We start from the raw sequence: 27,571 nt of genomic DNA on the forward strand, positions 1-27,571 counted from the left end.
TTTCCTTTTTCTTTCTCTGTTTTTACTTATTTTGGGTATCCCTAAGGGTAGAATTTCTGGATTATATGGTAAGTCTATGTTCAACTTTTTTTTTTTGATACAGAGTCTAGCTCTGTTGCCCATGCTGGAGTGCAGGGGCTCGATCTCATTTCACTGCAACCTCCACCTCGCCGGTTCAAGCCATTCTTGTTCCTCAGCCTCCCAAGTAGCTGGGATTACAGACATGTGCCACCACGCTCAGCTGATCTTTGTATTTTTAGTAGAGACGAGGTTTTGCCATATTGGCCAGGCTGGTCTTGAACTCCTGACCTCAAGTGATCTGCCCACCTCAGCCTCCCAAAGTGCTGGGATTACAGGTGTGAGCCACCGCGCCCAAAGCTATGTTCAACTTTTTAAGGAATTACCAAACTTTTTCATAGTGACTATACCATTTTACATTCCTGTCAGCAAGGGTTTGCTTTGTAGTATTTGAATTCATTTTTCTACTTTATATGCTGTCTTAAGGGTATTCTATTTTTAAGCCTCATTCTGCTTACATTGAATTAATTAGCAGTTTTCTTTGTTATTGTCCCCTGTTTAGATTCATATATGCATTCAGAACTGCTTTAGCTTCTCAGAGATGACAGTATCAAGAGGTCCCATATTTTATAAGCATTTGGGGGTCCTTGAGCATGTTTACCCTTTGTTCTTTGTTTACAGTAATCACTGGCCAGCATCGAAATGGTGTAATTTCAGCCCGAACACGGATTGATGTTCTTTTGGACACTTTTAGAAGAAAGCAGCCCTTCACTCACTTCCTTGCCTTTTTCCTCAATGAAGTTGAGGTTCAGGAAGGATTCCTGAGATTCCAAGAGGAAGTACTGGCGAAGTGCTCCATGGTAAGCACAAAGAAAACAAGAAGGTAAAAAAAAAAAGTTAAATATAAAAAGAATACAAAAATGGTTCATAAAAAAAAACAGTAGAGAGTTATAAACTTCTTCCCCCAACAAAAAATATAACTATTTCTTATGACTTCGTATAATATTGAACTGAAAAAAAAGTGTATGGACATACCAGCTCATAAGTTTCTGTATATTACAGAAATGTCTTTAAAAAATTTTAGCACAGGCCGGGCGCGGTGGCTCAATCCCAGCACTTTGGGAGGCCGAGATGGGCGGATCACGAGGTCAGGAGATCAAGACCATCCTGGCTAACACGGTGAAACCCCGTCTCTACTAAAAAAAAATACAAAAAACTAGCCGGAAAGGCCGGGCACGGTGGCTCAAGCCTGTAATCCCAGCACTTTGGGAGGCCGAGACGGGCGGATCACGAGGTCAGGAGATCGAGACTATCCTGGCTAATATGGTGAAACCCCGTCTCTACTAAAAAATACAAAAAAACTAGCCGGGCGAGGTGGCGGGCGCCTGTAGTCCCAGCTACTCGGGAGGCTGAGGCAGGAGAATGGCGTAAACCCGGGAGGCGGAGCTTGCAGTGAGCTGAGATCCGGCACCGCGCTCCAGCCTGGGCGACAGAGCGAGACTCCGTCTCAAAAAAAAAAAAAAAAAAAATTTAGCACATATCGGGCTGGGTGCGGTGGCTCACACCTGTAATCCCAGTACTTTGGGAGGCTGAGGTAGGCAGATCACTTGAGGTCAGGAGTTTGAGACCAACCTGGCCGACATGGTGAAACCCCGTCTGTACTAAAAATACAAAAAAAATTAGCTGGGCCTGGTGGTGCGTGCCTGTAATCCCAGCTACTTGGGAGGCTGAGGCAGGGGAATTGCTTGAACCTGGGAGATGGAGGTTGCAGTGAGCCAAGCAGTGAGCCAAGATCGTGTCACTGCACTCTAGCCTGGGAGACAGAGTGAGATGCCATCTCAAAAAAAAAAAAAAAAAAAAAAAAATTTAAGACACAAAATGCTCATCCTAATAGACACACTATTCTGCATCTTTTGGGTGGTAATGTTAATGAGATGCCATTATCTGTAGATCTTCTGCCTTTGGGCAGTCATGGCTCATTTGAGATTAGTAACTAAAAGACAAATTTGCATATAGAATTGCCATACTTAGATAACAGTGAAATGCTTGTGACCAGGATAATAGCAGATAATCTAGATTAGAAAACAAGTTTTAAACTCATTTTGGATATCAGTTAGTTGATTTCAAAAAATGTATATTGATTCAAAAAAATGTATGAAAGCAATATATGTTTATTATGGAAAATTTAGAAAATACAGAAAAGATTAATAAAAAATCATCCATAATTCCACTACTGAGAGATGCTGTTACATCATTACTGTATATGTGTGTGTATCAATGTGTCTGTACACTCACATACTTTTTTTTTTTTTTGGAGGCAGCGTTTCGCTCTTGTTTCCCAGGCTGGAGTGCAATGACTCATCTCAGCTCACCGCAGCCTCTGCCTCCCAGGTTCAAGGAATTCTCCTGCCTCAGCCTCCTGAGTAGCTGGTATTATAGGCATGCGCCACCAAGCCTGGCTAATTTTGTATTTTTAGTAGAGATGGGGTTTCTCCACGTTGGTCAGGCTGGTCTCGAACTCCTGACTTCAGGTGATCTGCCCTCCTTGGCCTCCCAAAGTGCTGGGATTACAGGCGTGAGCCACTCTGCCTGGCCCACTCACATACATTTTAAAAATAAAATTTAGGCTGGGCGTGGTGACTCAGGCCTGTGATACCAGCACTTTGGGAGGCTAAGGCAGGCGGATCACCTGATGTCAGGAGTTTGAGACTGACCAGCCTGACCAACATGGAGAAACCTCGTCTCTACTAAAAATACAGAATTATCCGGGCATAGTGGTGCATACCTGTAATCCTAGCTACTGAGGCAGGAGAATCACTTGAACCAGGGAGGCGGAGGTTGCAGTGAGCCGAGATAGCGCTATTGCCCTCCAGCCTGGGCAACAAGAATGAAACTCATCTCAAAAACAAAAAACAAACAAAAAACACACACAAAAAATCTGATTTCATTAACTGTTCGGGTGACTTGGTTTTGTAATGGCTACTTACTGTTCTATTATATGGATATATAATTATTTAACTTTTTAGATTTGTACTTTGTTATGTGTATGCTGAATACATTTTTCTGCACTAGTGGGTTATTTTACTTAAATTCCTGGAAGTGAAAAAACAGTTTATGTGTATGTGTATGAATTTTTCAATAATGTATAGACATCCAGATTACCTTCAGGAAATCTTATAGCACTTTATGCTCCAAACTAGAGTTTTCTTTAGGTTTCCTTTCCCACTTTTGCCAATACTGGATGTTATCATTCTTTTAAAGTTTTTTTTTTTTTGTTTTTTGTTTTTTGTATTTCAGTTGACAAAAAATACTGTCTCATTGCTTTACTGTTTATTCAATTATTTGTGAGATAAAGTGTTTTCCTTTACTTAACTCTGTTTATTCATGTCTTGACCCATTTTTCTCTGGAAGTGTTCTTTTTAAAAATTTATTTGTAGGAGCATCATATATATTAAGAAGATCAGGCTGGGCGCAGTGGCTTACGCCTGTAATCCCAGCACTTTGGGAGGCCGAGGTGGGCGGATCACGAGGTCAGGAGATAGAAACCATCCTGGCCAACATGTTGAAACCCCATCTCTAAATCAAGACCATCCTGGCTAACATGGTGAAACCCCGTCTCTACTAAAAAAATAAAGAAAAATCAGCTGGGCATGGTGGTGGGTGCCTGTGGTTCCAGCTACTCGGGAGGCTGAGGCGGGAGAATGACCTGAACCCGGGAGGCAGAGCTTGCAGTGAGCAGAGATCATCCCACTACACTCCAGCCTGGGTGACAGTATGAGACTCCGTCTCAAAAAAAAAAAAAAAATCAGTATTATTTCATAATTTACATTTAGCTTTTTAGTTCATTTAGAATATGTTTGGATATACAGTAAGAGATAAGACTGTAACTTTTTAAACACCTATTTAACCAGTTATCCTCTGAAGAATTAAATTTTTTCAATTTTATCTTCAAAGTTATTATAATTAAAATGGACTTTTTTGGGGTATACATGTCTATGAATTCTTTTTTTTTTTTATTTTTAAATTTTTTAAATTTTTTTTATTTTTTGAGACAGAGTCTCGCTCTGTCGCCCAGGCTGGAGTGCAGTGGCCGGATCTCAGCTCACTGCAAGCTCCGCCTCCCGGGTTTACACCATTCTCCTGCCTCAGTCTCCCGAATAGCTGGGACTACAGACGCCCGCCACCTTGCCCAGCTAGTTTTTTGTATTTTTTAGTAGAGACGGGGTTTCACCGTGTTAGCCAGGATGGTCTCGATCTCCTGAGCTCGTTATCCACCCGTCTCGGCCTCCCAAAGTGCTGGGATTACAGGCTTGAGCCACCGCGCCCGGCCCGTGTCTATGAATTCTAAAACATGTTTAGATTTCTGTAACTACCACCACAATTAGGATACAGAACAATTCCACCCCAAAAACTCCCTCATACTCTCCCTTTATAGTCACCTCTTCCTCACCCACAACTCCGGCAATCACTAATCTCTTCTTCACTGTAGTTTTGTCGTGTGTATGTGTGTGTTTGTGTTTATGTGTGTTTTGTTTATTATTTGTAGTTTTGTCTTTTTGAGAGTGTCATATAGATGGAATCATGTAGTAGGTAACTGGCTTCTTTCACTCAGCATAGTGCTTTTGAAATTCATCCAAGTTGTGTGTGTCTCAGGAGTTTGTTCATTTACTATTTCTGGGTAATATTTTACTTTATGGGTGTGCTAAAATTTGCTTATCCATTCACTCATTGGAGGACACTTGGGTTTTTGCAGTTTTTGGCAATTATGATTAGAACTGCTGTAAACATTTGTGTACGGGTTTTTGTGTGAACATAAGTTTTCATTTCTTTACAGTAAAATACCCAGGAATTGGGTTGCTGTGATGTATGCTAGGTGTATATTTAACTTTACGAAACACTGCCAAGCCATTTTTCAGAATGCATGTACTGTTTTGCATTCCCAAAAGCAATTTATGAGAATCCCAGTTGTTCTCCATCCTCACTAGCATTTGATATTATCACTATTTGTTATTTTAGCTATTCTAATAGCTGTGTAGTGACATCTTATTGTGGTTTTGATTTACATTTCTTTAATGGCTAATGATGTTGAACATTAGTTCACGTGCTTTTTTTGCCATCCTTTTATTATCTTTGGTGAGGTGTCTGTTCATGTATTTTGCCTGTCTTACAATTGGGTTATTTGGTGGGGTGCAGTGCCCCATGCCTGTAATCCCAGCACTTTGGGAGATGGAATTGGGTGGATCACTTTAGGCCAGGAGTTTGAGACGAGCCTTGCCAACAGGGCGAAATCCCATCTCTACTAAAAATACAAAAATTAGCCAGGCACGGTGGCGTACATCTGTAATCCCAACTACTCAGGGAGCTGAGGCACGAGAATCACTTGAACCCAGGAGATGGAGGTTGCAGTGAACCAAGATGGTGCCACTGCATTCCAGCCTGGGTGACAGAGTGAGACTGTCTCAACAAACAACAACAATTGGGTTTTTTCTTTTCTTTTCTTTCCTTTTCTTTCTTTTTTTTTTTTTTTTTTGAGATGGAGTCTCGCCCTTTTGCCCAGGCTGGAGTTCTATGGCCTGATCTTGGCTCACTGCAACCTCTGCCTCCCAGGTTCAAGCGATTCTCCTGGCACAGCCTCCCGAGTAGCTGGGATTATAGGCATGTGTCACCATGCCCGGCTAATTTTTTGTATCTCTAGTAGAGACAGGGTTTCACCGTATTGGCCAGGCTGGTCTTGAACTCCTCCTGACCTCGTGATCCACCTGCCTCAGTCTCCCAAAGTGCTAGGATTACAGGTGTGAGCTACCACGCCCAGCCGGATTGTTTTCTTAATCATTGAGTTTTTAGGGTTCTTTATATATATATTGTTGATACAAGTCCTTTCGAGTATATGTGATTTGCAGATATTTTCTCCTAATCTGTAGCTTGTCTTTTCATTCTCTTACTTGTGTCTTTTGTAGAGCAAAAGTTTTAAATTTTGATAAAGACTAGTTTATTGATTTTTTTTTGGTATGGGTTGTACTCTTGATGTTATGCCTAAAAAATCTTTTCCTGGCCGGCATGGTGGCTCACACCTGTAATCCTAGCACTTCAGAAGGCCGAGGTGGGTGGATCACTTGAGGTCAGGAGTTTGAGACCAGCCTGGCCAGCATGGTGAAACCCCGTCTCTACTAAAAATAGAAAAAATTAACTGGGCATGGTGGTGGGCACCTGTAATCCCAGCCACTAGGGAGGCTGAGGCGGGAGAATTGCTTGAACCTGGGAGGCGGAGGTTGCAGTGAGCTGAGATGCACTCTAGCTTGGGCAACGAGTGAAACTCTGTCTCAGAAAAAAGAAAATTTTTTTCCTAACCCTCAAATATGAAAGTTTTCTTTAGAATGTTTATAGTTTTGGTTTTTTATATTTAGATCTATGATTCAGTTAATTTTTTTGTACAACATGCAATATTTAGGTCAACGTTCATTTTTTTTGGTGTATATATGTCCATTCTATGCTTTTTTTTCTTTTAAAGAATTTATTTTAAACTTATTATACCACACAGTATGTTTTATACACTGACACAGAACTTCCTAATAAGATAAAGACAAAAAAGTTTCTTATTAGAAACAAGATACACCGTCACTTATTGTCTTCAAACATTATTGCACTTTAACCTTTTTTTTCCCCCCTGAGATGGTGTCTTGCTCTGTCGCCCAGGCTGGAGTGCAATGGTGTGATCTCGGCTCACTGTAACCTCTGTCTCCCGGGTTCAAGTGATTCTCCTGCCTCAGCCTTCTGAGTAGCTGGGACTACAGGTGCCTGCCACCATGCCCAGCTAATTTTTATATTTTAAATAGAGACAGGGTTTCACCATGTTGGCCAGGATGGTCCGGATCTCTTGACCTCATGATCCGCCCGCCTCGGCCTCCCAAAGTGCCAGGATTACAGGCGTGAGCCACCGCGCCCAGCCTGCACTTTAACTTTCTTAATTTGACAAAGCATTCATGAAACAATCTGCAGACTAGCTTTAACAGACAAATAACACTTGTAAGCAGACATGACTATCCTAAATTGTTTATTAGGTATGAATTTTACAAACTTTACTTACATTAGAGTAACAGTGGAGCTGGAGAGTGTTGTGCCTTCTCCAGGCTGCCCAGTGAGAACCACCAATAGTATGATGGAACTTATGGCCCTTTCCAAGGCCACGGCTCTTTCAGCCTGCAGATGTCAGCCCACGCATCTCCTTGTGCTTGTGGACTGGTTTGGTGATCCACTGGGTGTCAGGATTTCTTCTGATAGCTTTATGGAATGGATCAATGAGGATAACCTCAAAAAATTTGTATGTGGAATCTTAACCAATCCAGTAAGAATTCAGGACTCTCAGAGCCCCACAGTGGCATCCAGCTCATTCCTCTGCAAGAGACTGAAGGCTTCAGGCAAACTTTAGCTGGTTAACACCACGATGGACAGGCTTGCTGTAAATTGCACCATTATGAACTGGGTGTTATCGGCCACCACAGCGAACACGAATCCTATATATAATGTAACCTTGCTTGGTCTTGTAGCCCAATTGGCGCACTTTTATCAGGCCGGGTGGGGAGCCCTGTGGAGGGCAGAGAGCTGGCGGTACTGCCAGCAGCAGACCCTCAGAAGAAAGCACATGACATCAGATTACTTCTTTCTCCATAGCTCCTGGATATACTTGTATGCACTCATCTTGGCTTACGTGATGGTTGCTGCCAGATGGAAAGGCTGTGCTTTCTTAATCTTGTAGTGAAGACAGAAATAAAAGCATTTGGAATAAAATAGAACAATGGTTAATATCTTTGGTTCTTTTTTTTTTTTTTCAGATGGAGTTTTGCTCTTGTTGCCCAGGCTGGAATGCAGTGGTGCGATCTCGGCTTACCGTAACCTCCGCCTCCTGGGTTCAAGTGATTTTCCTGCCTCAGCCTCCTGACTAGCTGGGATTACAGGCATGCACCACCACGCCTGGCTAATTTTGTATTTATTTTTAGTAGAGACAGAGTTTCTCCATATTGGTCAGGTTGGTCTCAAATTCCTGACCTCAGGTGATCCACCTGCCTCGGCCTCCCAAAGTGCTAGGATTACAGGCATGAGCCACCTCGCCTGACCAATATCTTTGGTTCTTGAGACAGATGGACTTAGTTCTGATTTTGAGTTCTTCAGTCTGTGTGGACTTGGACAAATGAACTTCTGCAAATCTTTATAGCCTACTTGGGAGGGTTGTAGGAAGGATCAAATGAGATGACTGGCTGGACAAGGTAGCTTTGGCCTTCTAAACTCAGCACTTTGGGAGGCCGAGGCTGGAGGATTGCTTGAGCCTAGGAGTTCAAGACTGCCCTGGGCCATTTCGGCAGCCTCTGTCTCTGTAGCAAATAAAAAATTAGCTCGGAGTGGTGGCACATATCTGTAGTTTTAACTACTCAGGAGGCTGAGGTGGGAGGGTGCTTGAGCCCAGGAGGTCAAGCCTGTAGTGAGCCATGATTGTGCCACTGCACACCAGCCTGGGTGACAGAGTGAGACCCTGTCTCAAAATAAATGTATGAGATGACATAACTCAGCATGGTACTTGATGCATAATAAGCATTTAATAAATAGTAGCTGCTACTCCTGCTATACTTTACTGCCAGTTAAAGTTGTTAGTATTATTTGGAGGGTAAAGAGTAGATAAAGGGTAGCTTTGAAAGTTGTGGCAAAGTGAAAATGTTTTGGGTGAAAACTTTTACAATATTCTTTCTTTCTTTTCTTCCTTACTTCGCTTTCCCTTTCCCTTTCTCCTTTTCTTTTCCTTTTTTCGATCAGGTCCATATTGCTAATGGTAGTCTTAGGTGTTAGAATACAGTGAGACATGGACATGCAGTGTTAGAAGTATTAAAAACCAGGTTGGGCGCGGTGGCTCATGCCTGTAATCCCAGCACTTTGGGAGGCCGAGGCGGGTGGATCACTTGAGGCCAGGAGTTCAAGACCAGCCTGGCCAACATGGTGAAACCCCGTCTCTACTAAAAATACAAAAATTAGCTGGGCGTGGTGGTACGCACCTGTAATCCCAGCTACTTGGGAGGCTGAGGCAGGAGAATTGCTTGAGCCCAGAAGGTAGAGGCTGCAGTGAGCCGAGATCATGCCACTGCGCTCCAGCCTAAGTGACAGAGTGAGACTGTCTCAAAAAAAAAAAAAAAAAAAAAAAAGGCATTAGAAACCAAGTACTTTTGTGGGGTAGGGGATGAGAATTAGTAAAATTGCTTATTTGTGAAGAGGCCTATGAAGGTGAATAGATTCAGATTGGGCAAATACAAGAGATGGCCTGAGCTTAGTGTAGTATTGTAAAACCAATTTTTTTCTTTTTTTTTTTGAGACAGACTCTTGCTCTGTCGCCCAGGCTGAAGTGCAGTGGTGTAATCTCAGCTCACTGCAAGCTCTGCCTCCTGGGTTCAAGCGATTCTCCTGCCTCAGCCTCTCCAGTAGCTGGGACTACCGATGCCCACCACCTGTAACTGTAAAAAGTCAGTGTCAATAAGTTTAATCATTCACACCTGGTTGATTTTTGTATTTGTAAAACCAGTTTTAATGACTTGACTTTGCATTTATGTGCTTAAGGCCATATCTATAAGGAAAATACATATATGTGAATGTTAATATCAGTGAGCCATCAGAAAATCATTTTTCCCCTTAACATTTCGTAACAAGATGGCTTCATTCTCAGTGGGAATAAAGAGTGGGGTAGGAGATCAGGAACGCTGAGGTTTCAGTATAGTCCAGTACTGTTTTGGGGAGTGAGGGCTGGTAAGTTTTGAAATTATTTAACTGGTAAATGTGAACTAGTTGAAGCTCAGTCATTGATATATTCTTTGGAATGATACAAATACCAGGTATGAGACAAGCAGATGTGTAATAAGTTAGTCTTTTTTTTTTTTTTTTTCTGGGCACGTGCCTGCACCTCTGCTTTCTTGGATTTCTTTTTTGGCTGCTGACATGGCTGACAGGGAACAAACATTGGAATTACTGCTTTAATTTGGCCAGAATGAGCTTGTTTGCTGTGAACATCATGCTGGCCTTAATCAGTCCAAAGGACTTCCTTCCTGCTTTCAGGGAGACTGCATATTAACATAATCTCTTTTCTGTCTTCAAATCAGGCCCTGATAACAGCTGGAAATAAGCACAGCATTAAAGAGGAAATCAGTAAAGGACAATTATCTAGATTATATGGAAGAGATTTTTAGTCAGTTTCATTCTGATGTTAGAATGACATGAAGATGGCTATGAAAGCCTGTAGGCACTTTCCAGTAGTACTCTGCATTTATGACTCAATTTATGTGAGTTCTCTTCTACAAGGTTTGAAGAGCAAATACCTGTTCACAGAGATAGCAGTTGTTTTCTGAGAGACTGTGGGGTTTTCAGTTCTTTTGGCTCCTCTGAAACTCATTTGACATCTCTGAGAGTTTCCTCATCTTTAAAATAGGGATGATCTCAACATTCCCTTGCTTAATAGCATAAGAAAAAGATAGCATCTCTTGGTACAAAATCTCTTGGTTCATAAATTTTTTGAATATACATGTTTATTTGTAATATATGTTTATTCTCCAGGTGCAGTGGTGGGCACCCCAGCTACTCAGGAGGCTGAGGCAGGAGGATAGCTTGAGCCCAGGAGTCCAGCCTGGGCAATGTAGTAAGACCATGTCTCTACAAAAAAAAAAAAAAAAAAAATTATATTCTTTTATATTATATTACTTTTTAAATTAATACTTATATTTCAGGTCCATACATTAGAAGCTAACTCCCATTTTTAATTGCTGTGAAGTATTCTGTGAATGTACCTTAGTTTATTTAATCAATCCTCTATTGATGGAACATTGGAGGAAATTATTTTTATTAAATAACACTGCAGTGAATATCTGTACATGCATCTTTTTGTCTTTGACTCCTGGTTTCTTTGGGATGAATTCTAAGAGGTAGAAATGACATGGGTTAAGGGAATGCAAACTTTAAATTTTTTCATAGTTTTTTCCATTCTGTTTTAAAAGTCAGTTTTAATGAGTTATACTTTATATACAACATTATAATGCACTCGTTTTAAGAATATGACTTGATGAGTTTTGATAAAGGTATACACCAATGTAACAACCATCACAAACAAGATACTGAATATTTCTATCACCCTCAAATATTTCTTTCCTCTGCAGTTGATGCCCTCTCCCTCCCCTCTCACCTCCTACCATTGATTCCAGGCAACCACTAATCTATTTTGTGTTGCTATTAGGTTTCCCTTTTCTAGAACTTTATATGAATGGAATTATATGATATATAGTCTTTTGTGTGACTTTGTTTTTGGTTCAACATTAATATTTTTGGGAGTCATTCATGTTGTGTGTTATGGGAGTTTGCTGCTTTTTATTGTTGAGTGGTATTTCTTTGCATGAATGTATCACTTTATCCATTCAACCCTGATAGATGTTTGGGTGGTTTATAGCTGGAGATTTCTTTATCTGTTCAACCTTGATAGATGTTTGGATGGTTTCTAGTCTTTGGCCATTATAAATTTGTGTGGAAATCTTTGTGTTCAGTATGTTTTTATACCTCTTGGGTAAATACTCAGTAGTATAATTGTTGGATCATGTGTATGTTTAGTTTTATAGGAAACTGTCAGATCTTTTCCCAAGGTGGTTGTGCCTCTTTTATACTGCTACAAATAATGTATGAAAGTTTAGGTTGCTCCACATTCTTACCAACACTTAGTGGTGTCTATCTTTTTTTAATTTAACCCTGTCTAGTGGGCATCTCATCATGGTAGCTCATTGTGGTTTTTATATACATTTCCGTCATGGCTGATGCTGTGAAGCATCTTTTCATGTGCTCATTGCCTATTTGTGTATCTGCCTTTGTGAAGTACCTGTTCAAATATTTTGTCCATTTTTGTTGTTGTTAATGGTATTTTAGCTTTTTCTCTTTATGGTGAAATATACATAACATAAAGTTTACCATTTTAACCTTTTTTTAAAAAGTGTATGATATTGTTTATTTAACTCTTTTTTTGTTTCTTACTATTGTGTTATAATTTTTTCTTTTTTTTTTTTGAGACAGAGTCTTGCTCTGTCGCCCGGGCTGAAGTGCAGTGATCTTGGCTCACTGCAAGCTCTCTATCAATACTGATTTTCTATCTACTTGTTCTTTTAATTATTGAGAGATGAGTGTTGAAATCTCCACCTATAACTGTGGATTCATCTATTTCTCTTTTCATTTCTATCAGTTTTTTTTCCACGCTTTCTTAATAAGATCCTTTTATAATTATAAAATGTTTTCTATTCCTGATAATATTCCTTGTTCTGGTCTACTTTTTTGATGTTAATATAGCCATTCCAACTTTCTTTCTTTTTTTTTTTTTTGAGCCGAAGTCTCACTGTCGCCCAGGCTGAGTGCAGTGGCACGATCTCGGCTCACTGCAAGCTCTGCCTCCCAGGTTCACACCATTCTTCTGCCTCAGCCTCCTGAGTAGCTGGGACTACAGGCACCCACCACCACGCCCGGCTAATTTTTTTTTTTATTTTTAGTAGAGATGGGTTTTCACTGTGTTAGCCAGGATGGTCTCGATCTCCTGACCTCGTGATCTGCCCGCCTTGGCCTCCCAAAGTGCTGGGATTACAGGTGTGAGCCACTGCGCCTGGCCTCTAACTTTGTTTTGATTAATGTTTGTACTATATATCTATTTTTTCCTTTTACTTTTAACATATTTGTGTCTTTATATTCAAAACAGGTTTCTTTTTAGACAGCATATAGTTAGGTATTGTTTCTTATTTTCAAATTGCAGTCTGACATCTCTACCTTTTAACTGGAGTAGATAGAACATTTACATTTAATGTAATTTTAGCTATGGGTGGATTAAATCTACCATCTTAGTCTTTGTTTCTCTTTGTCTCTTCTTTATTTATTTTTTTGGTCTTCTTTGTTCTTTTGTTGTTTGTTTCTGTTTGACTGTTCTTTGTACCCCCCCCCCCCCCTTTTTTTTTTTGGATTGAGGGTTTATTTATTTATTTATTGTTTTGAGACTGAGTCTCGCTCTGTTACCCAGGCTGGAGTGCAGTGGTGCAGGCTTGGCTCACTGCAACCTCCACCTCCCGGGTTCAGGTGATTCCCCTGTCTCAGCCTCCCAGGTAGCTGGTACTACAGGTGCATGCTACCACACCTGGCTCATTTTTGTATTTTTAATAGAAATGGGGTTTCACCATGTTGGCCAGGCTGGTCTCCAACTCCTGACCTCAGGTGATCCGCCCTCCTTGGCCTCCTAGAGTGCTGGGATTATAGGTGTGAGCCACCATGCCCAGCCTAAGATTTCTTGTAGTACAGGTCTGCTGGAAATAATTTCTGTCAGCTTTTATTTGTTTGAAAAATTTTTAATTCACCTTTTTTGGAAGATTTTTACTAGTTATAGAATTCTAAGTAGTTTATTCTTCTAGGACTGTGAACATATAATTCTACTGTCTTCTGGCATTTATTGTTTCTTTATTTTATTTTTTATTAAAAAAGTTTTTTTTTTTTGAGACATGGTCTCACTCAGATACCCAGGCTGGAGTGCAGTGGTGCAATCTTGGCTTACTGCAACCTCCACCTCCTGGACTCAATCCTCCTGCCTCAGCCTCCCAAGTAGCTGATACTATAAGTGTGTACCACCATGCCCAGCTAATTTTTGTAATTTTTGTAGAGATGGGGTTTTGCTGTGTTGCCCAGGCTGGTCTCAAACTTCTGGGCTCAAGCAATCCAACTGTTTCAGCCTCCCAAAGTTCTGGGATGACAGGTAAAGAGAGCATTGTTTTTTTTTTTTTTTTTTAAGATGGAGTCTTGTTCTTTCGCCAGGCTGGAGTGCAATGGCGAGATCTCAGCTTACTGCAACCTCTGCCTCCCAGATTCAAGTGATTCTCCTGCCTCAGCCTCCCAAGTAGCTGGGACTACAGGCACATGTCACCACGTCCAGCTAATTTTTGTATTTTTATTAGAGATGGGGTTTCACCATGTTGGCCAGGGTGGTCTCAATCTTTTGACCTTGTGATCTGCCCACCTCGGCCTCACGAAGTGCTGGGATTACAGGCGTGAGCCACCGCGCCAGGCCAGGAGAGCGTTCTTTTCTTTTCTTTTTTTTTTTAGACAGGGTCTCATGTTGTCATCCAGGCTGGAGTTCAGTGGCACTATCTTGGCTCACTGAAACTTCCACCTCCCAGGCTCAGGCGATCCTCCTGCCTCAGCCGATCCTCCCACCTTAGTCTCTTGAGTAGCTGGGACTACAGGCGTGTGCCACCATTCCCAACTAATCTTTTGTATTTTTGATAGAGATGGGATTTCACTATATTGTCCAGGCTGGTCTCGAACTCCTGAGCTCAAGTGATCCACCCATGTTGGCCTCCCAAAGTGCTGGGATTATAGGTGTGAGCCACCGGCCCCAAGAGCATTCTTTATTTTGTGTTTTTCTTATATTTCCTCTTGTTTAGCTTTAAGTTACACTTTCTCAGAGTACTGTATAGGTAATGTTATGTCCTCAGGCTGTCACATCTAGGGGCATGTAATCTGCGTCTGCATTACATAGGTGATGTTACATTTGAATCAACGTGCTACCCGGTTTCTCCTAAGTGTAATGACTGTATTTTATTTTTGTCTTGCAACTAATAAGCAGTCTGCAGGGAGATACTTCAAAAGATCGTTCAAATATCCTGTTCCTCATTAACATCTCTCCCTGGGTTCTGTATCCATTGATGATTCTTGCCTGATCCAGTCTTTTACCATGATGGTTGCAAAATGATCATTTTCCAACTCTAAAGCAGTCTCTCCGCATTTAGTAGTTAGCTTTCTACACCCTACTGCAAGGAGGAGACCTACCTTCTCCCCTTACTTCATAATTTATCTATTTATTATTGGTATGGTTTTATGAATTTTTCTTTTTTCAAGGATTTATATAAGTTACTATTGTGCTTAATTATTTTGGTCATTTAAAAAATTATCTCAGATTGTCCCGGGGTCTTCTCAAACCTTTTTTGGGGATATGTCTTCCTTGGGCCTGTGCATGTGCCTTTTTTTTTGTTGTTAAACAAAATTTTTAAAGACAGGGTCTCACTCTGTCATCTAGGCTGGAGTGCAGTGGTGCATTCATGGTTCACTGTAGCCTTGAACTCCTGGGCTCAAGTGATCCTCCCAACTCAGCCTCCTGAGTGGCTGGGACTATAGGCGTGGGCCGCCATGCCTAGTTCATAGCATATGCTTTTTTTTTTTTTTTTTTTTTTTTTAAAGTTCCCCTGTAGAACATCATACACCGGGGCCTGTCGGGGGCTAGGGGGCTAGGGGAGGGATAGCATTAGGAGAAATACGTAATGTAGATAATGGGTACAGCAGTCCACCATGATATGGATATACCTATGTAACAAACCTGCATGTTCTGTACCCCAGAACTTAAAGTATAATAATAAAAAAAAGACCAGAAAAAAAAAACAAAATAAAATATGAATAAGTATTAAAAAAAAATAAAGTTCCCCTGTATATGTAGCTGCTTTTAAATGTCCTAATTTCACTGAGTCTCACTTCTAATTCTTCTTGGACCCTTAGGTGGTCTATTGTATTCCTCTGCCAGCAATCCTTTTGCCCCAGGTACTCAGGATATGCACTCTCTCACCCTGCTGTGGCTTCTGCCACTGCTTTCAGTGGCCTCCAGCCTGGTATCCAGACTATGCCACCATTCCCATTAGCCCTCCGAGTGAGGTGAGACAGCAGTCAGTTCCTCAGGCAGCCCCACACAAGCCAGAACATTGAAGCTAGTTCTATTTTTGCTCCATCCTGAGGGAAGAGCTGGAAATTGGATAGCTTCTTCCCATTGGTGGGACAAGGTGGGACAGATTGAGTGGAACAAGGATGAATGAAAATGGCACAAAGTTTTCTACCACTTTGAAGTGTGACCTTTTCATAGTTAGGTGTATGTTTGGTTCCTGCAACTTCTTAACTGGTTTTTAGGGTTCTTCTAAAGCTACTTTGGTCTGTATGTTGTTATTTGATATGTCCATGGGGGAATGAGGGCCTACAACTTCCTAGTCTCCGTTCTTGCTGTTTCACTCCAGTTTTGTATAATTTTCAGTCATTATTTCCTCAGATGTCTTTTCTTTCCTTTTTTCTCGTTTCCTTCTGGAACACCGATTACATGTGTATCAGAATACTTGAGGCCGGGCATGGTGGCTCACACCTGTAATCCCGGCACTTTGGGAGGCTGAGGTGAGTGGATCTCTTGAGGTCAGGAGTTTGAGACCAGGCTGGCCAACATGGTGAAACCCCATCTCTACTAAAAATACAAAAATTAGCTGGGCATGGTGGCACACATTTATAATCCCAGCTACTTGGGAGGCTGAGGCACGAGAATCGCTTCAACCTGGGAGGTGGAAGTTGCAGTGAGCTGAGATGGTGCCACGGCCCTCCAACCTGGGCAACAGAGTGAGACCGTCTCAAAAAAAAAAAAAATCACTTGATACTGGTACACAAGTTACTGAAATTCTGTCCAGATGTTTTTTTCCCTCTGCTTCGGTTTTCCAAAATAGTTAAATATTCCTTAAGTCTCATGTATGGTTCATGAAAAAAAAGAAAAAAAAAATTAAATATTCCTTTACTGTTCAAAATTTTTGTTTTTCCAATTTTATAATATTAAAATCTGTTTATCTTCTTTTTTTAAATTTCAGCTTCTATTTTGTTTTTATTTTATTTCTGAAAAGCAACTATGTATGAAAATAATTCAGTTTCTTTTTATCTTAGCTCATCAGACCTGACTACCTAAAACTGAATGTAACTTGTCTGTTAGTCCAAGCTCAGTAAGTCTTCAGCCTCATCAGTCCCATCTCTTCTAGGCATCTTTAACTGTTGATGTATTAGACTCAAGCAGGCATTTTTTGTAAGATGAGAGGCAAATAGGCCAGGCGCGGTGGCTCACGCCTGTAATCCCAGCACTTTGGGAGGCCGAGGCAGGTGGATTACAATGTCAAGAGATCGAGACCATCCTGGCCAACATGGTGAAACCCTGTCTCTACTAAAAATACAAAAATTAGCTGGGCATGGTGGTGGGTGCCTGTATTCCCAGCTACTTGGGAAGCTGAGGCAGGAGAATTGCAGGAGAATTGCTTAAACCAGGGAGGTGGAGGTTGCAGTGAGCCAAGATCATGCCACTGCACTCTAGCCTGGTGACAGAGTGAGACTCTGTCTCAAAAAAAAAAAAAAAAAAAAAAAAAAAAAAAAAAAAAAGAGAAGCAGTTGAACAGATAATGCTTTCTTTTTTTTATATATATATATTTTTGTTTATTTATTTATTTTGAGACGGAGTCTTACTCTGTTGCCCAGGCTGGAGTGCAGTGGCCCTATCTCAGCTCACTGCAAGCTCCGCCTCCTGGGTTTATGCCATTCTCCTGCTTCAGCCTCCTGAGTAGCTGGGACTACAGGCGCCCACCACCCAGAATAATGGTTTCTAACTAATCATCTCCTGTAGCCCATTTCAGTGTCCCAAAGTTTAGTTAACAGAATAGGGAAGCTGCCTTGAACTGAACTCAATACTTTGGAATCAGCTTCTATTTTAGATTCGGAAGGTACATGTGTAGGTTTGTTACATGGGTATATTATGTAATGCTGAGGTTTGGGTATGACTAATGCCATCACCCATGCTGCTTCAGGTTGTATAGTTTCTATAGTTGTGTCTTCACGTTCACTGATTTTTTTTTTTTTTTGAAGTGTCTAATCTTTTGTTAATCCCATTTGATGGAATTACCATTTTTGATTTTTGATTTTTATATATTTTTTGAGACAGGGTCTCTTTCTGTTGCTCAGGCTGGCATGCAGTGGTGCGATCTCAGCTCACTGCAACCTCTACCTCCTGGGTTCAGGTGATTCTCCTGCCTCAGCCTCCCGAGTAGCTGGGATTACAGGCACATGCCACCACACGTGGCTAATTTTTGTATTTTTAGTAGAGACAGGGTTTCACCATGTTCGTAAGACTGGTCTTGAATTCCTGGCCTCAAGTGATCTACCTGCCTAGCCTTACCAAAGTGCTGAGATTACAGGTGTGATCCACTGTGCCTGGGTAGCTCTTTTATTTTTTATCTCTTGAAGTTCCATTTGGTTCTTTTTTTTCTTTTTTAAGACAGGGTCTCACTCTGTTGCCCAGGCTGGAGTGCAGTGGCACAACCTTGGCTTACTGCAACCTCTGCCCCCCAGGTTCAAGCAATTCTTATGCCTCAGCCTCCTGGGTAGCTGGAATTATAGGCATGTGCCAACATGGCTGGCTAATTTTTGTATTTTTAGTAGAGATGGGGTCTCACCATGTTGACCAGGCTGGTCTCAAGCTCCTGACCTCAAGTAATCCACCTGCCTTGGCCTCCTAAAGTGCTGGGATTACAGGTGTGAGCCACCGCACCCAGCTGGTTTTTAAAAAAATATTTTTCTTTTCTGTCATTAGTATTTTTATGTTTTTTTTTTTTTTTTTTTTTTTTTTTAAAGTTGAGTTTCATCACTGGAACATTTGGATTGTTTCCACTTATGGGATATTATGAATAAAGCTGCTATTCATGCATTTTTTTTCCTGCTAGTAATCTATGATATTGTAAATTAGCCTGAGTGTCCCACTGTTTTTATTCACTCAATTGATAATTGAATGATATATAAAATAGCAAATATTTATTGAGCTTTATATTTTGCTAGACAGTGTTCTAAATGTCTCCTATGCTCATTTTGTTTAATCTTCATTCCCTCCCTTTGAGGTAGGTATTTATATCTCATTTCACTGATGAAGGAATGGAAGCTTAGAGACAGTAACTTGCCTAAGGTGCCACAGCTAGTGGATGCCGCAGTGTTAAGTAGAGCAGTGATACGAAGTTGTGTAGGATCTAGCATCTGCTCTAGTTTATATAATCCAATAGAACAAATAGTTGACAGTTCTGGGGTTCACTGAGGAAAAGTTATTTGAATGGGAAAAAAAATACCCTGTGAAACAATTGAAGACGTTTTGATGGTTGCTTGCTAATCAGCTGACCAACTGCTAACCAACTATATCAATCTTTCAGCAGGCATTTTCAAGTGAGAACAGCCTTGACTAGAATTCGGTAATAATTTGGACAGTATTTGAGGGTTTAAAAAAGAGCAGCAGGCCAGGCGCAGTGGCTCACAGCTGTAATCCGAGCCCTTTGGGAGGCCAAGGCAGGTGAATCAGTTGAGCCCAAGAGTTTGAGATCAGCCTGGGAAGCATGGTGAAAACTTGTCTCTACAAAACATACAAAAATGAGCCAGTCTGGACAACAAAGCAAGATCCTGTCTCGGGGGGAGGTGGGGGGGAAAGCAGAGCTTTCCACTTTTGCTTGGGTTGTTATTCAAATCATATGCTCTTCCTGAACTGTTCAAAATAAGTGTCATATGGGTCAGATATTATCTAAGGATGTGATGTCTGCCTTCAGTCCTGGTTCAGGACTTAAGAGGGTGAGACTCTTCATCTTCTAAAAAAAAATTGATGTTATTAATGTTTATTTCCTTTTTTGAGAAGGTGAATTTATTTTTCTTTATAACTCATGACAAATACATCAAGTGCTTTTGGGATCTCTGATATGAAAGGTTCTGTTGAAATGTCAGGTTATAGTTTACCCTACCTTATGAGTTTTCTATTGCTGTGTAAAAAATTACCACAATCTTAGCAGCCTAAAACCACAACCATGTATCATCTCACAGTTCTCTTTTAGTTTCATAGTTCTGCAGGGCAGAAGACTCAGTGGACTGGACTGGGCTCTCTGCTTAGGGTCTCACAAGGCCAAAATCAAGATGTTGACCAGACTGGTATCTCATCTGGAGGCTCTTAGGAAGAATCAACTTCCATGTTCATTCAGGTTGTTGGCAGAATTCAGATCCTTGTGTCTATACATCTGAAAGTGCCATTTCCTTGATACATAGCTACTCTGGCTTCATCAAATCCTTCCCATGTCAGATCTGACTTCTGCCACCAGCCAAAGACTGCTTTTTTTTTTTTTTTTTTTTTTTTTTTTTTTTTTTGGGAGATGGAGTCTCGCTCTGTCACCCAGGCTGGAGTGCAGTGGCGCAGTCTCGGCTCACTGCAAGCTCCGCCTCCCGGGTTCACGCCATTCTCCCACCTCAGCCTCCCGCAAAGACTGCTTTTTAAACAGCTCATGTGTATAGATTAGGCTCATTGGGATAATCTCTCTCTCTTAAAGTCCGCTGTACCATATAACACAATATAATTCGTAGGATTGGTACATTATCACAGCCACAGGGTCCACCTACAACCTGGATTATACCAGGACAAAAGGTCATTAGGGGTCAGTCTGAGAATTCCATCACAGCTATTAATTTTCATTGTTAAACGTTGTTGTGAAGGTCACATTTTTGGGGCAACAGGCAACCTTTCTACGCTCAGGTCTCATTCTGTCCTTCTGATCATCCTTCCTTGAACATAATTCTTTCTTCCTTTGAAACAGTTGGCCTCTTTTTCCTCTTTGTTTGGTAGCAGACTTGTCCTTCACCTCACCCTTTGCTCTTCAAGGAAACTGAATTTACCTTTTAGGATAGCATTCCCTGAAATCACCTTTGTTTGTGTTCATCTGTTATATAAGAAATATTGTTTGACTGCAGACATTATCACTATCATCCCTGTGCTTCAGTTCCCTAAGCCTGAGTATTTAACGTAGGATTTAGCTGCTCACAGACATTGGCAAGCTATTCTTCATCTGTGTGATCTGCAGATAAGCTGCACCTTATTTTTTCACTTGTTTCTTGCATTAAGATTCAAAGATGTCTCATTGCCTACAAATTCAGGAAGTATATTACAACCCTGTATATCTCTCAATCATTCTTTAGCTAGTAATGCTGCTATAATTCCACTTTATCTCACAGCAGGGTCCAGTAGAAAGCACATCAGTAATGAAAAACAGTAATTCAAAACCATGTGCAGTGGAACATTTGAAGGCTTATAGATCCATCTGAAGCAACAGGGGATTTCTCAGGCTGCCTAGATAACCTGAATCGGTTATAGCTGCAGAAACTGCATAATTCTGCTCATATTATAGTGTGAAGGTTTACACTGGGCAGAATGGGTAATGGGTCTGCATCCCCCTAACTCCCTCAGGCAGGGTTTTTTTTCCGGTTAGTATTAGTGACTGAAGAAGAAAATGTTTATATAAAAGCTTTAGTGTGTAATTTAGGATTTTTCATGTATAAGGGGAGTTGCAGGATTTGTAGTTAACTTTTGAACTGATTTAGAATGAAGATGGGATAGTTGTCTTTGGTTGTAAGGAAAATTGTAAAACCCCCTGATTTCTGATGTTCAGTAGGAAAGTAAGAAAAGAAAATATTTAAAAGATTCATATATTGTCCCATTTTGGTGGAGATACTAGTTTTGAACAGGTTTTTGTGTCTTATTGATTCATGCACTATTTATTAAATGTCTACTTTATACCAGGTATACATAACATATAGGACATATTATGTGCCAACAATGGACTCTGCTGTTAAGGATCCCATACTCTAGGGTGTGGGAAATAGACTTCTTCCAGAAATAGTTGCAGTGTTGTGAGATAAGTGCTACTAGATAAATGCAGTGGGTATCCAGAGGAGAAATTCTGTAGTGGTTGGAGAAGGCTTGATAAGGGAGCTGACAATTGAACAGTCTTGAAAGGACAGGAGTTTGTGCCAGGCAGGCAAATGGGGCAGGGAGCATTGCGCAAAGGAAATGTCACTTGTGAGGTATTCAGGGGAGAGTGAGGAATTTGTTAAGGCTGGTACTTAGAAAGAGGTAGAGTTAGGAAGAGGTAGGAGTTAAGAGTGGAAATGACATGGCTCCCAAGTTGTGAAAGCTCTTGTGTGGGTTAAGGATTTTGAATGTAATATCCTATAGATAGTAAGAAAATAGTTAAGACTGGGCGTAGTAGCTCACACCTGTAATCTTAGCACTTTGGGAGGCTGAGGTGGGAGGATCCCTCGAGTCCAAGAGTGTGAAACCAGCCTGGGCAACATAATGAAACTCCATGTCTACAAACAATAAAAAAATTAGCCAGGCATGGTGGTGTGTACCTGTGGTCCTAGCTACTTGGGAGGCTGATGTGGGAGAAGGATTGCTTGAGTCCAGAGATAGAGGTTACAGTAGCCATGATCATGACACTGCACTCTAGCCTGGGTGACAGAGCGAGATCCTGTCTCCAAAAGAAAGAAAGAAACAAACTAGTTGAGATTTTAAGCAAGGACTGTGATGAACTTAGCACCATAGGAAAAAAATTGAAGGCAGTGTGGAGGATGCCTTGAGAGGTAAGGAGTTGGGCACCAAGGCAGGTACCAGTTGGGAGGCTATCAATACTGTCTATTGAAAGAATAGGGTTTGTGGCATATTCAGGAGGGGATATATTCCAAAGATATTACAGAGTTCTGCTCTAAAGTTGGGATAATAATGGTATTTATGTTACAGTGTTGATATGAAGAGTAAATGAGTTAATAAGTTTAAGGTGTTTGGAGCAGAGCATGGCACATAGTGCCGAATAAGTATTATTGTTGTTATAATTGTTCTAATTATTGCGGTACCAAGTAAGACTTGTAATAATCCCATGGGTTACAAAATGGAGGGGAGGGAAGGAGTGGCATTAAGAAGCAGCAGCAGATCTCTCTTGCGCTGTTAACCCATCAGAAATGTGAGAGGGACCAGGGTCTGTCTTTGGGAATAAATGTAAGTTGAGTAAATGCCTTGTTAACGAGTGCTTTCAAGTAACTATAGAGGAATGGTGAAGCTTTTAGAAGCGCAGGCTGAAGGATTCTTTGTGCTCATCTAAGGTAAGTGGGGTGGTGCATCCGTTAGTGAGTGAAGATGCTCTTCACTCGTCTTTAGTGGGTAAAGATCTTTAGACAATGCATGAGAAGTTCTTTTCTCTGGTCAATATAAAAGCCCATGCTTGAATATTTGTCCACGTTTTAAGAACCTCTTCACTTTCTTGTAATTATGTATGAATAAATAGAGTTTATAAGCCAGGAGAAACAAAACCCTTTTTTCTAAAGCTTATACAGCTTAACATAGTATTTCATTAGTAGCACATAGTGACTTGCAAATCAAAGTCAGCTTTTCTGAACATTCCTAAAGAATAATGGAAATGACTCAGCAGAGCCTGATTTAGCTTCCAGTGCTGCTTTAAAAGGGAGAGCAAAGATGGCATTTGTCTAGTGCTGCACAGACATGTAAAAAGGAAGAGGGGGAAGCTTGTATTTATTCCATACTACTGTGTGCCAGAGACTTCACGTGTGTTTCATTTAATCTGCAGAGCAAACCTGAGAAGTATTGTCTGTTTTATAGATGATGAAATTAAGCTTTGTAGCAACTGAGTAACTCACCTAGGGTCATGCTGCTGATAGTTGGCAGAATTTGAACATAGGCCTGTCTGGTTGCGTAGCTAAATGCTCTTTTCATCACTTTGCTGTATTGGAATGACTTCTTTATATGAATGAACTTCATATCACCTGCCCAGAAGCAATTCTACAGGATTTGGCCATAAAAAAAGAAAGAAAATACAACGAGTATAGGGAAAGCATGCATGTTTTCTCTTTTTCTTTGCATAGAATATCAGAAAGTGAATTGGTAGATCCCTCACACATAATCTATTTTGTTAGCAGATAATTATTTAGGTTTTGTGGGAACATGTACAAAGTTTATAGGTCCTTTGACTTACAGGTAAACCAGGCCACCTCCCTTATTTTACAGAGGAGGAAGCCGGGGCTAGAAAAGTGACATGATTTGCCTAATTACAGCTGCTTTGTGACACAGTTGGAATTAGAATCCTAGACTCTCTACTCCGGGTTAAAGGCACAAACCTTTGTTATACCTGGAGTTCCTAAAAGATATATGTGAATATGATTTAAGAATTATTTTTTGTCTCTGGCAATTGGCATGTACTATCAAGGCAGAGGACTATAAATTATTTACATTCTGGGTGCTACACATTTGGATCAGATTCTTCACTATCATGTAGTGGAGCGTGAGCTTACAGGTCTATGTCTGGAGAGAGGCCTCCCTTCTACTTGCTGACAGCTCTGGCAGTTGCACCTGTGTTGTATCCCATCTCATGGAAAGGATGGTTGAGCTTTAAGGAAGCAGAGAATGCTTCGTGATGGACTAATCCATACTGCTGTCTACTGGCCTTTTCCCCAAGCTTGATATCTGTAGATTTTATTATGTCTTGTTAGTTGTTCCTGCTGATAGTATTATGAGCACTTCTGCCCCAGTCGAGCCCAGGGTGCTGGATTAAAAGTGATACCAGTGAAGGGCCTGTGATGATGTGGTGACTGCTAGTGGTAAATCGTGAGCTGCAGTTTGAATGAGAGGGCTAAGGTCCGTGCACCCAGGACTGATGAGTCAGGACATGACCTTGAACTCGGTGAACTGTGAGTTGGGCATGTACATAAGTTTTCTTTAGAGGAAGCTTTTGCATGCATGCATGAGGCTTTATTTAACAAGAAAGAAACTGAGGCTCAGTGGTGGTGTGACTTAGCCATAAAGAAACATGTTTATTTTCATACACAAAACTGCCCCAGGAAATTCCTGTTACTTCACCCTTTGCTTCTCCCTGCTGGGTGGAAGGTCAATACCATTAGAACTTTGAGGCGCCAGCCTGGGTGGCCAACCTAATGGAGTAAGATAGTTCCAGCTCCAAGTAATGGCGAACTTGGAGCAGGGCCCAGTGTAATTAAACCCCTGCAGTGAAGAATTTGATGTTGGTTGGTCTTCATTCATCTCAGTGAATGGACTTGCAGCAGGAATATGATATATTCCGAGCAAAGAAAAACAGTGGCTCTAGAGATTTATGCTGTTGCCTTGAAGATTGTTTGGTTCCAAATTAAATTTAGATAATTCAGTAAGAGAAAAGTGTCTCTTGGTAGATGGCATTGTGAGGTAGGGCAGTTTAGAGAGTTTCTCCATTCATTAAAAGACTGTCCAGTGGAGTTACTTGTAAACTATATAGTCTACAGCAGAGTGAGGGATTATTTGAACCCTTATGACTCAAAATTCCAAAAAGGACTTTTGATTGTGTGACCCTTAGGTGTCCTGTCTGTACCTTTTCCTGCTCCATTGCCTTCTGTGTGTTTTGTTTCCCGGTACTCGGTGTTTTCTTGGCAAGTAAACTCAAGTTGACTGGAGTGCTAGGCTCCCAAAGGGTAAGGCAGGGAAAGCAAAGTTGTAGAACTTCATTTTTCTAGCTGGGTATTAGGGCAAATTTATGCAAGATAAGGTTGAAGAACAAAGAGAAAGAAAAAGGAAAAAAGAGCAATGGAATGTGAAAGTGACTGAGATAGTAAGCTGGAAATTTTAAACCATTAGGCTGTTTTCCTCCTATGTTTCCTAGTCATTTCTGGGTCTAGAAAGGTACTTATGAGTGCTTTCAGGCCTTTAGAATTGAGTCTGACTCTACTAGTTAAGTTTTGATTTGGCATGCCAGTGACAGGGCATTTTTTTCCCTCGTTTTTCTCTCTCTAGTCACTATATTATGTATTATATATATATTATATATAGTGACTATATATTATATATATGTAAAATATAAAAATATTATATATAATATAAAAATATATAATTTTAGAGGAACTAGGGTAATTTTACCTTTAAAAAGTCTCAACATTGGGCTAGGTGTGGTGGCCCATGCCTGTAATCCCAGCACTTTGGGAGGCTGAGGCCAGTGGATCACTTGAGGCCAGGAGTTCAAGACCAGCCTTGTCAACATAGCACAACCCCATTTCTACAAAAGAAAAAGAAAAAAAGAAAAGCCCAACATCTATAAAAACTTAAAAACAAATGGTTTCCTCTTTTATTTGTGCTTAGAGTTTTTCTTTTTCTTTTTTTTTTTTTTTGATGCTGAGTTTTGCTCTGTTGCCCAGATAGCAGTGCAGTGGTACAGTCTTGGCTCACTGCAACCTCTGCCTTCTGGGTTCATGCGATTTTCCTGCCTCAGCCTTCAGAGTAGCTGGGATTACAGGCATGCACCACTAGGCCTGGCTAATTTTTTGTATGCGTAGTAGAGACAGGGTTTCACTATGTTGCCCAGGCTGGTCTCGAACTCCTGACCTCGTGATCCACCCACCTCGGCCTCCTAAAGTGCTGGTGTTACAGGGGTGAGCCACTGCACCAGCCTTGTGCTTAGAGTTTTTCTAAAAAAACTTCAAAATTGTTCAATGTAACACACATCAGAAGACGGTACAGAACCAATGGATGCTTTTATAACCACCGTGCAGGCTGGAGATACAATCTTATCAGCACCCTAGACTTCCTTGTCTTGCCTCTGTCTTCTTCTCCTGAAGGGTAACCACTGTCCCAACTTTTACAGTAATCATATCCTTAGTTTTCTTTAGTTTTATCACCCAAGTATATTTTCCCAAAGATGCCTTAAAAAACATTTTGGGAAGGGGGCATGTGACAGGCAGAACAATGGCCCTCCAAAGATATTCATATCCTAATCCCATAACCGGTGACTATTACCTTTTATGGCAAAAGAGACTTTGAGATGTGTTAAAGTTAAGGATGTTGAGATGGGTCTTTATAAGAGGGAGTCGGACTGAGCGTGGTGGCTCACACATGTAATCCCAGCACTTTGGGAGGCCGAGGTGGGCAGATCACCTGAGGTCAGGAGTTCAAGATCAGCCTGGCCAACATGGTGAAACACCATCTCTGCAAAATTGGCTGGACGTGGTGGTGGGCGCCTGTAATCCCAGCTACTTGGGAGGCTGAGGCAGGAGAAGAGCTTGAACCCAGGAGGCGGAGGTTGCAGTGAGCCAGGATCTTGCCATTGTACTCCAACCTGGGCAACAGAGCAAGATTCTGTCTAAGAAAAAAAAAAGAGGAAGTCAGAAAGGTCAGAGTCAGAGAAGGAGACGTGACAATTAAAGTGGAGATTGGAGTGATGTGACTCTGAGCCGACATTCAGGTAGCCTCTAGAAGCTAGAAAAGTCAAGGAAATGATTTGCCTTGGAGCCTCCTCGAGGAATGCAGCCCTGCTGACTCATGTTAGACTTCGGACCTCCAGAAGATGGTAGGTTAAGTTCGTATTGTTGTAAGCCACAGAGTTTGTGGTAATTTGTTATAGCACCAATAGAGAATTTATGCAGGAAGTTGTTTTAAACTCACAGAAAAGTTGAAGAAAAGAATAGTATCCTTTACTCAGATTCACTTATTGTTAATATTTCACTATTTGTTTTAGTATTCCATTTTTTTTCTTTCTGAACTGCTTTAGAGTGAGTTATGCATGTCATAGCTCTTTAATCCTAAATATTTCAAAATATTTTAATTAAAAATATTGGGGGGAGTGGGGTGGGGTCTTGCTATGTTGTCCAGGCTAGTTTTGAATTCCTGGTCTCAAGCTATCCCCTCCACCTCAGCCTCCTGAGCAGCTGAGACTATAGGTATGCACCACTATGTCTGGCAAAATTTTTTTTATACATAATAGTGTTATAATTCTCAACCTCAATACATTTAACATTGATAGTTTTATCTAATTTACCATCCACGTTCAAATTTTGTCGCTTAATCCAATAATATCCT

The 27,571-nt window shown here is 40.9% G+C and overlaps 1 protein-coding gene, 1 non-coding gene and 1 pseudogene across 4 annotated transcripts in view; 1 reads left to right on the forward strand and 2 right to left on the reverse strand.

Annotated features, from left to right (window-relative positions):
• The window catches only part of ASCC1 (activating signal cointegrator 1 complex subunit 1), a 113,698-nt gene that overhangs the window by 18,253 nt on the left and 67,874 nt on the right, over nt 1-27,571 (forward strand). For all 3 annotated transcript variants that reach the window (XM_007963117.3, XM_038009082.2, XM_038009083.2), the window contains exon 5: nt 700-878. In XM_007963117.3, the coding sequence (XP_007961308.1) occupies nt 700-878 (179 nt within the window). The remainder of the gene's footprint in view (nt 1-699; nt 879-27,571) is intronic.
• LOC103216028 (large ribosomal subunit protein eL15-like) lies at nt 6,696-8,163 on the reverse strand (annotated as a pseudogene).
• Nucleotides 17,445-17,578, reverse strand: LOC119628191 (small nucleolar RNA SNORA36 family). The gene has a single exon (XR_005244495.1). It is a non-coding gene; the product is annotated as a small nucleolar RNA SNORA36 family (small nucleolar RNA).

Source organism: Chlorocebus sabaeus, chromosome 9 (genome assembly GCF_047675955.1).
Source record: "Chlorocebus sabaeus isolate Y175 chromosome 9, mChlSab1.0.hap1, whole genome shotgun sequence".
Classification (NCBI taxonomy): domain Eukaryota; kingdom Metazoa; phylum Chordata; class Mammalia; order Primates; family Cercopithecidae; genus Chlorocebus; species Chlorocebus sabaeus.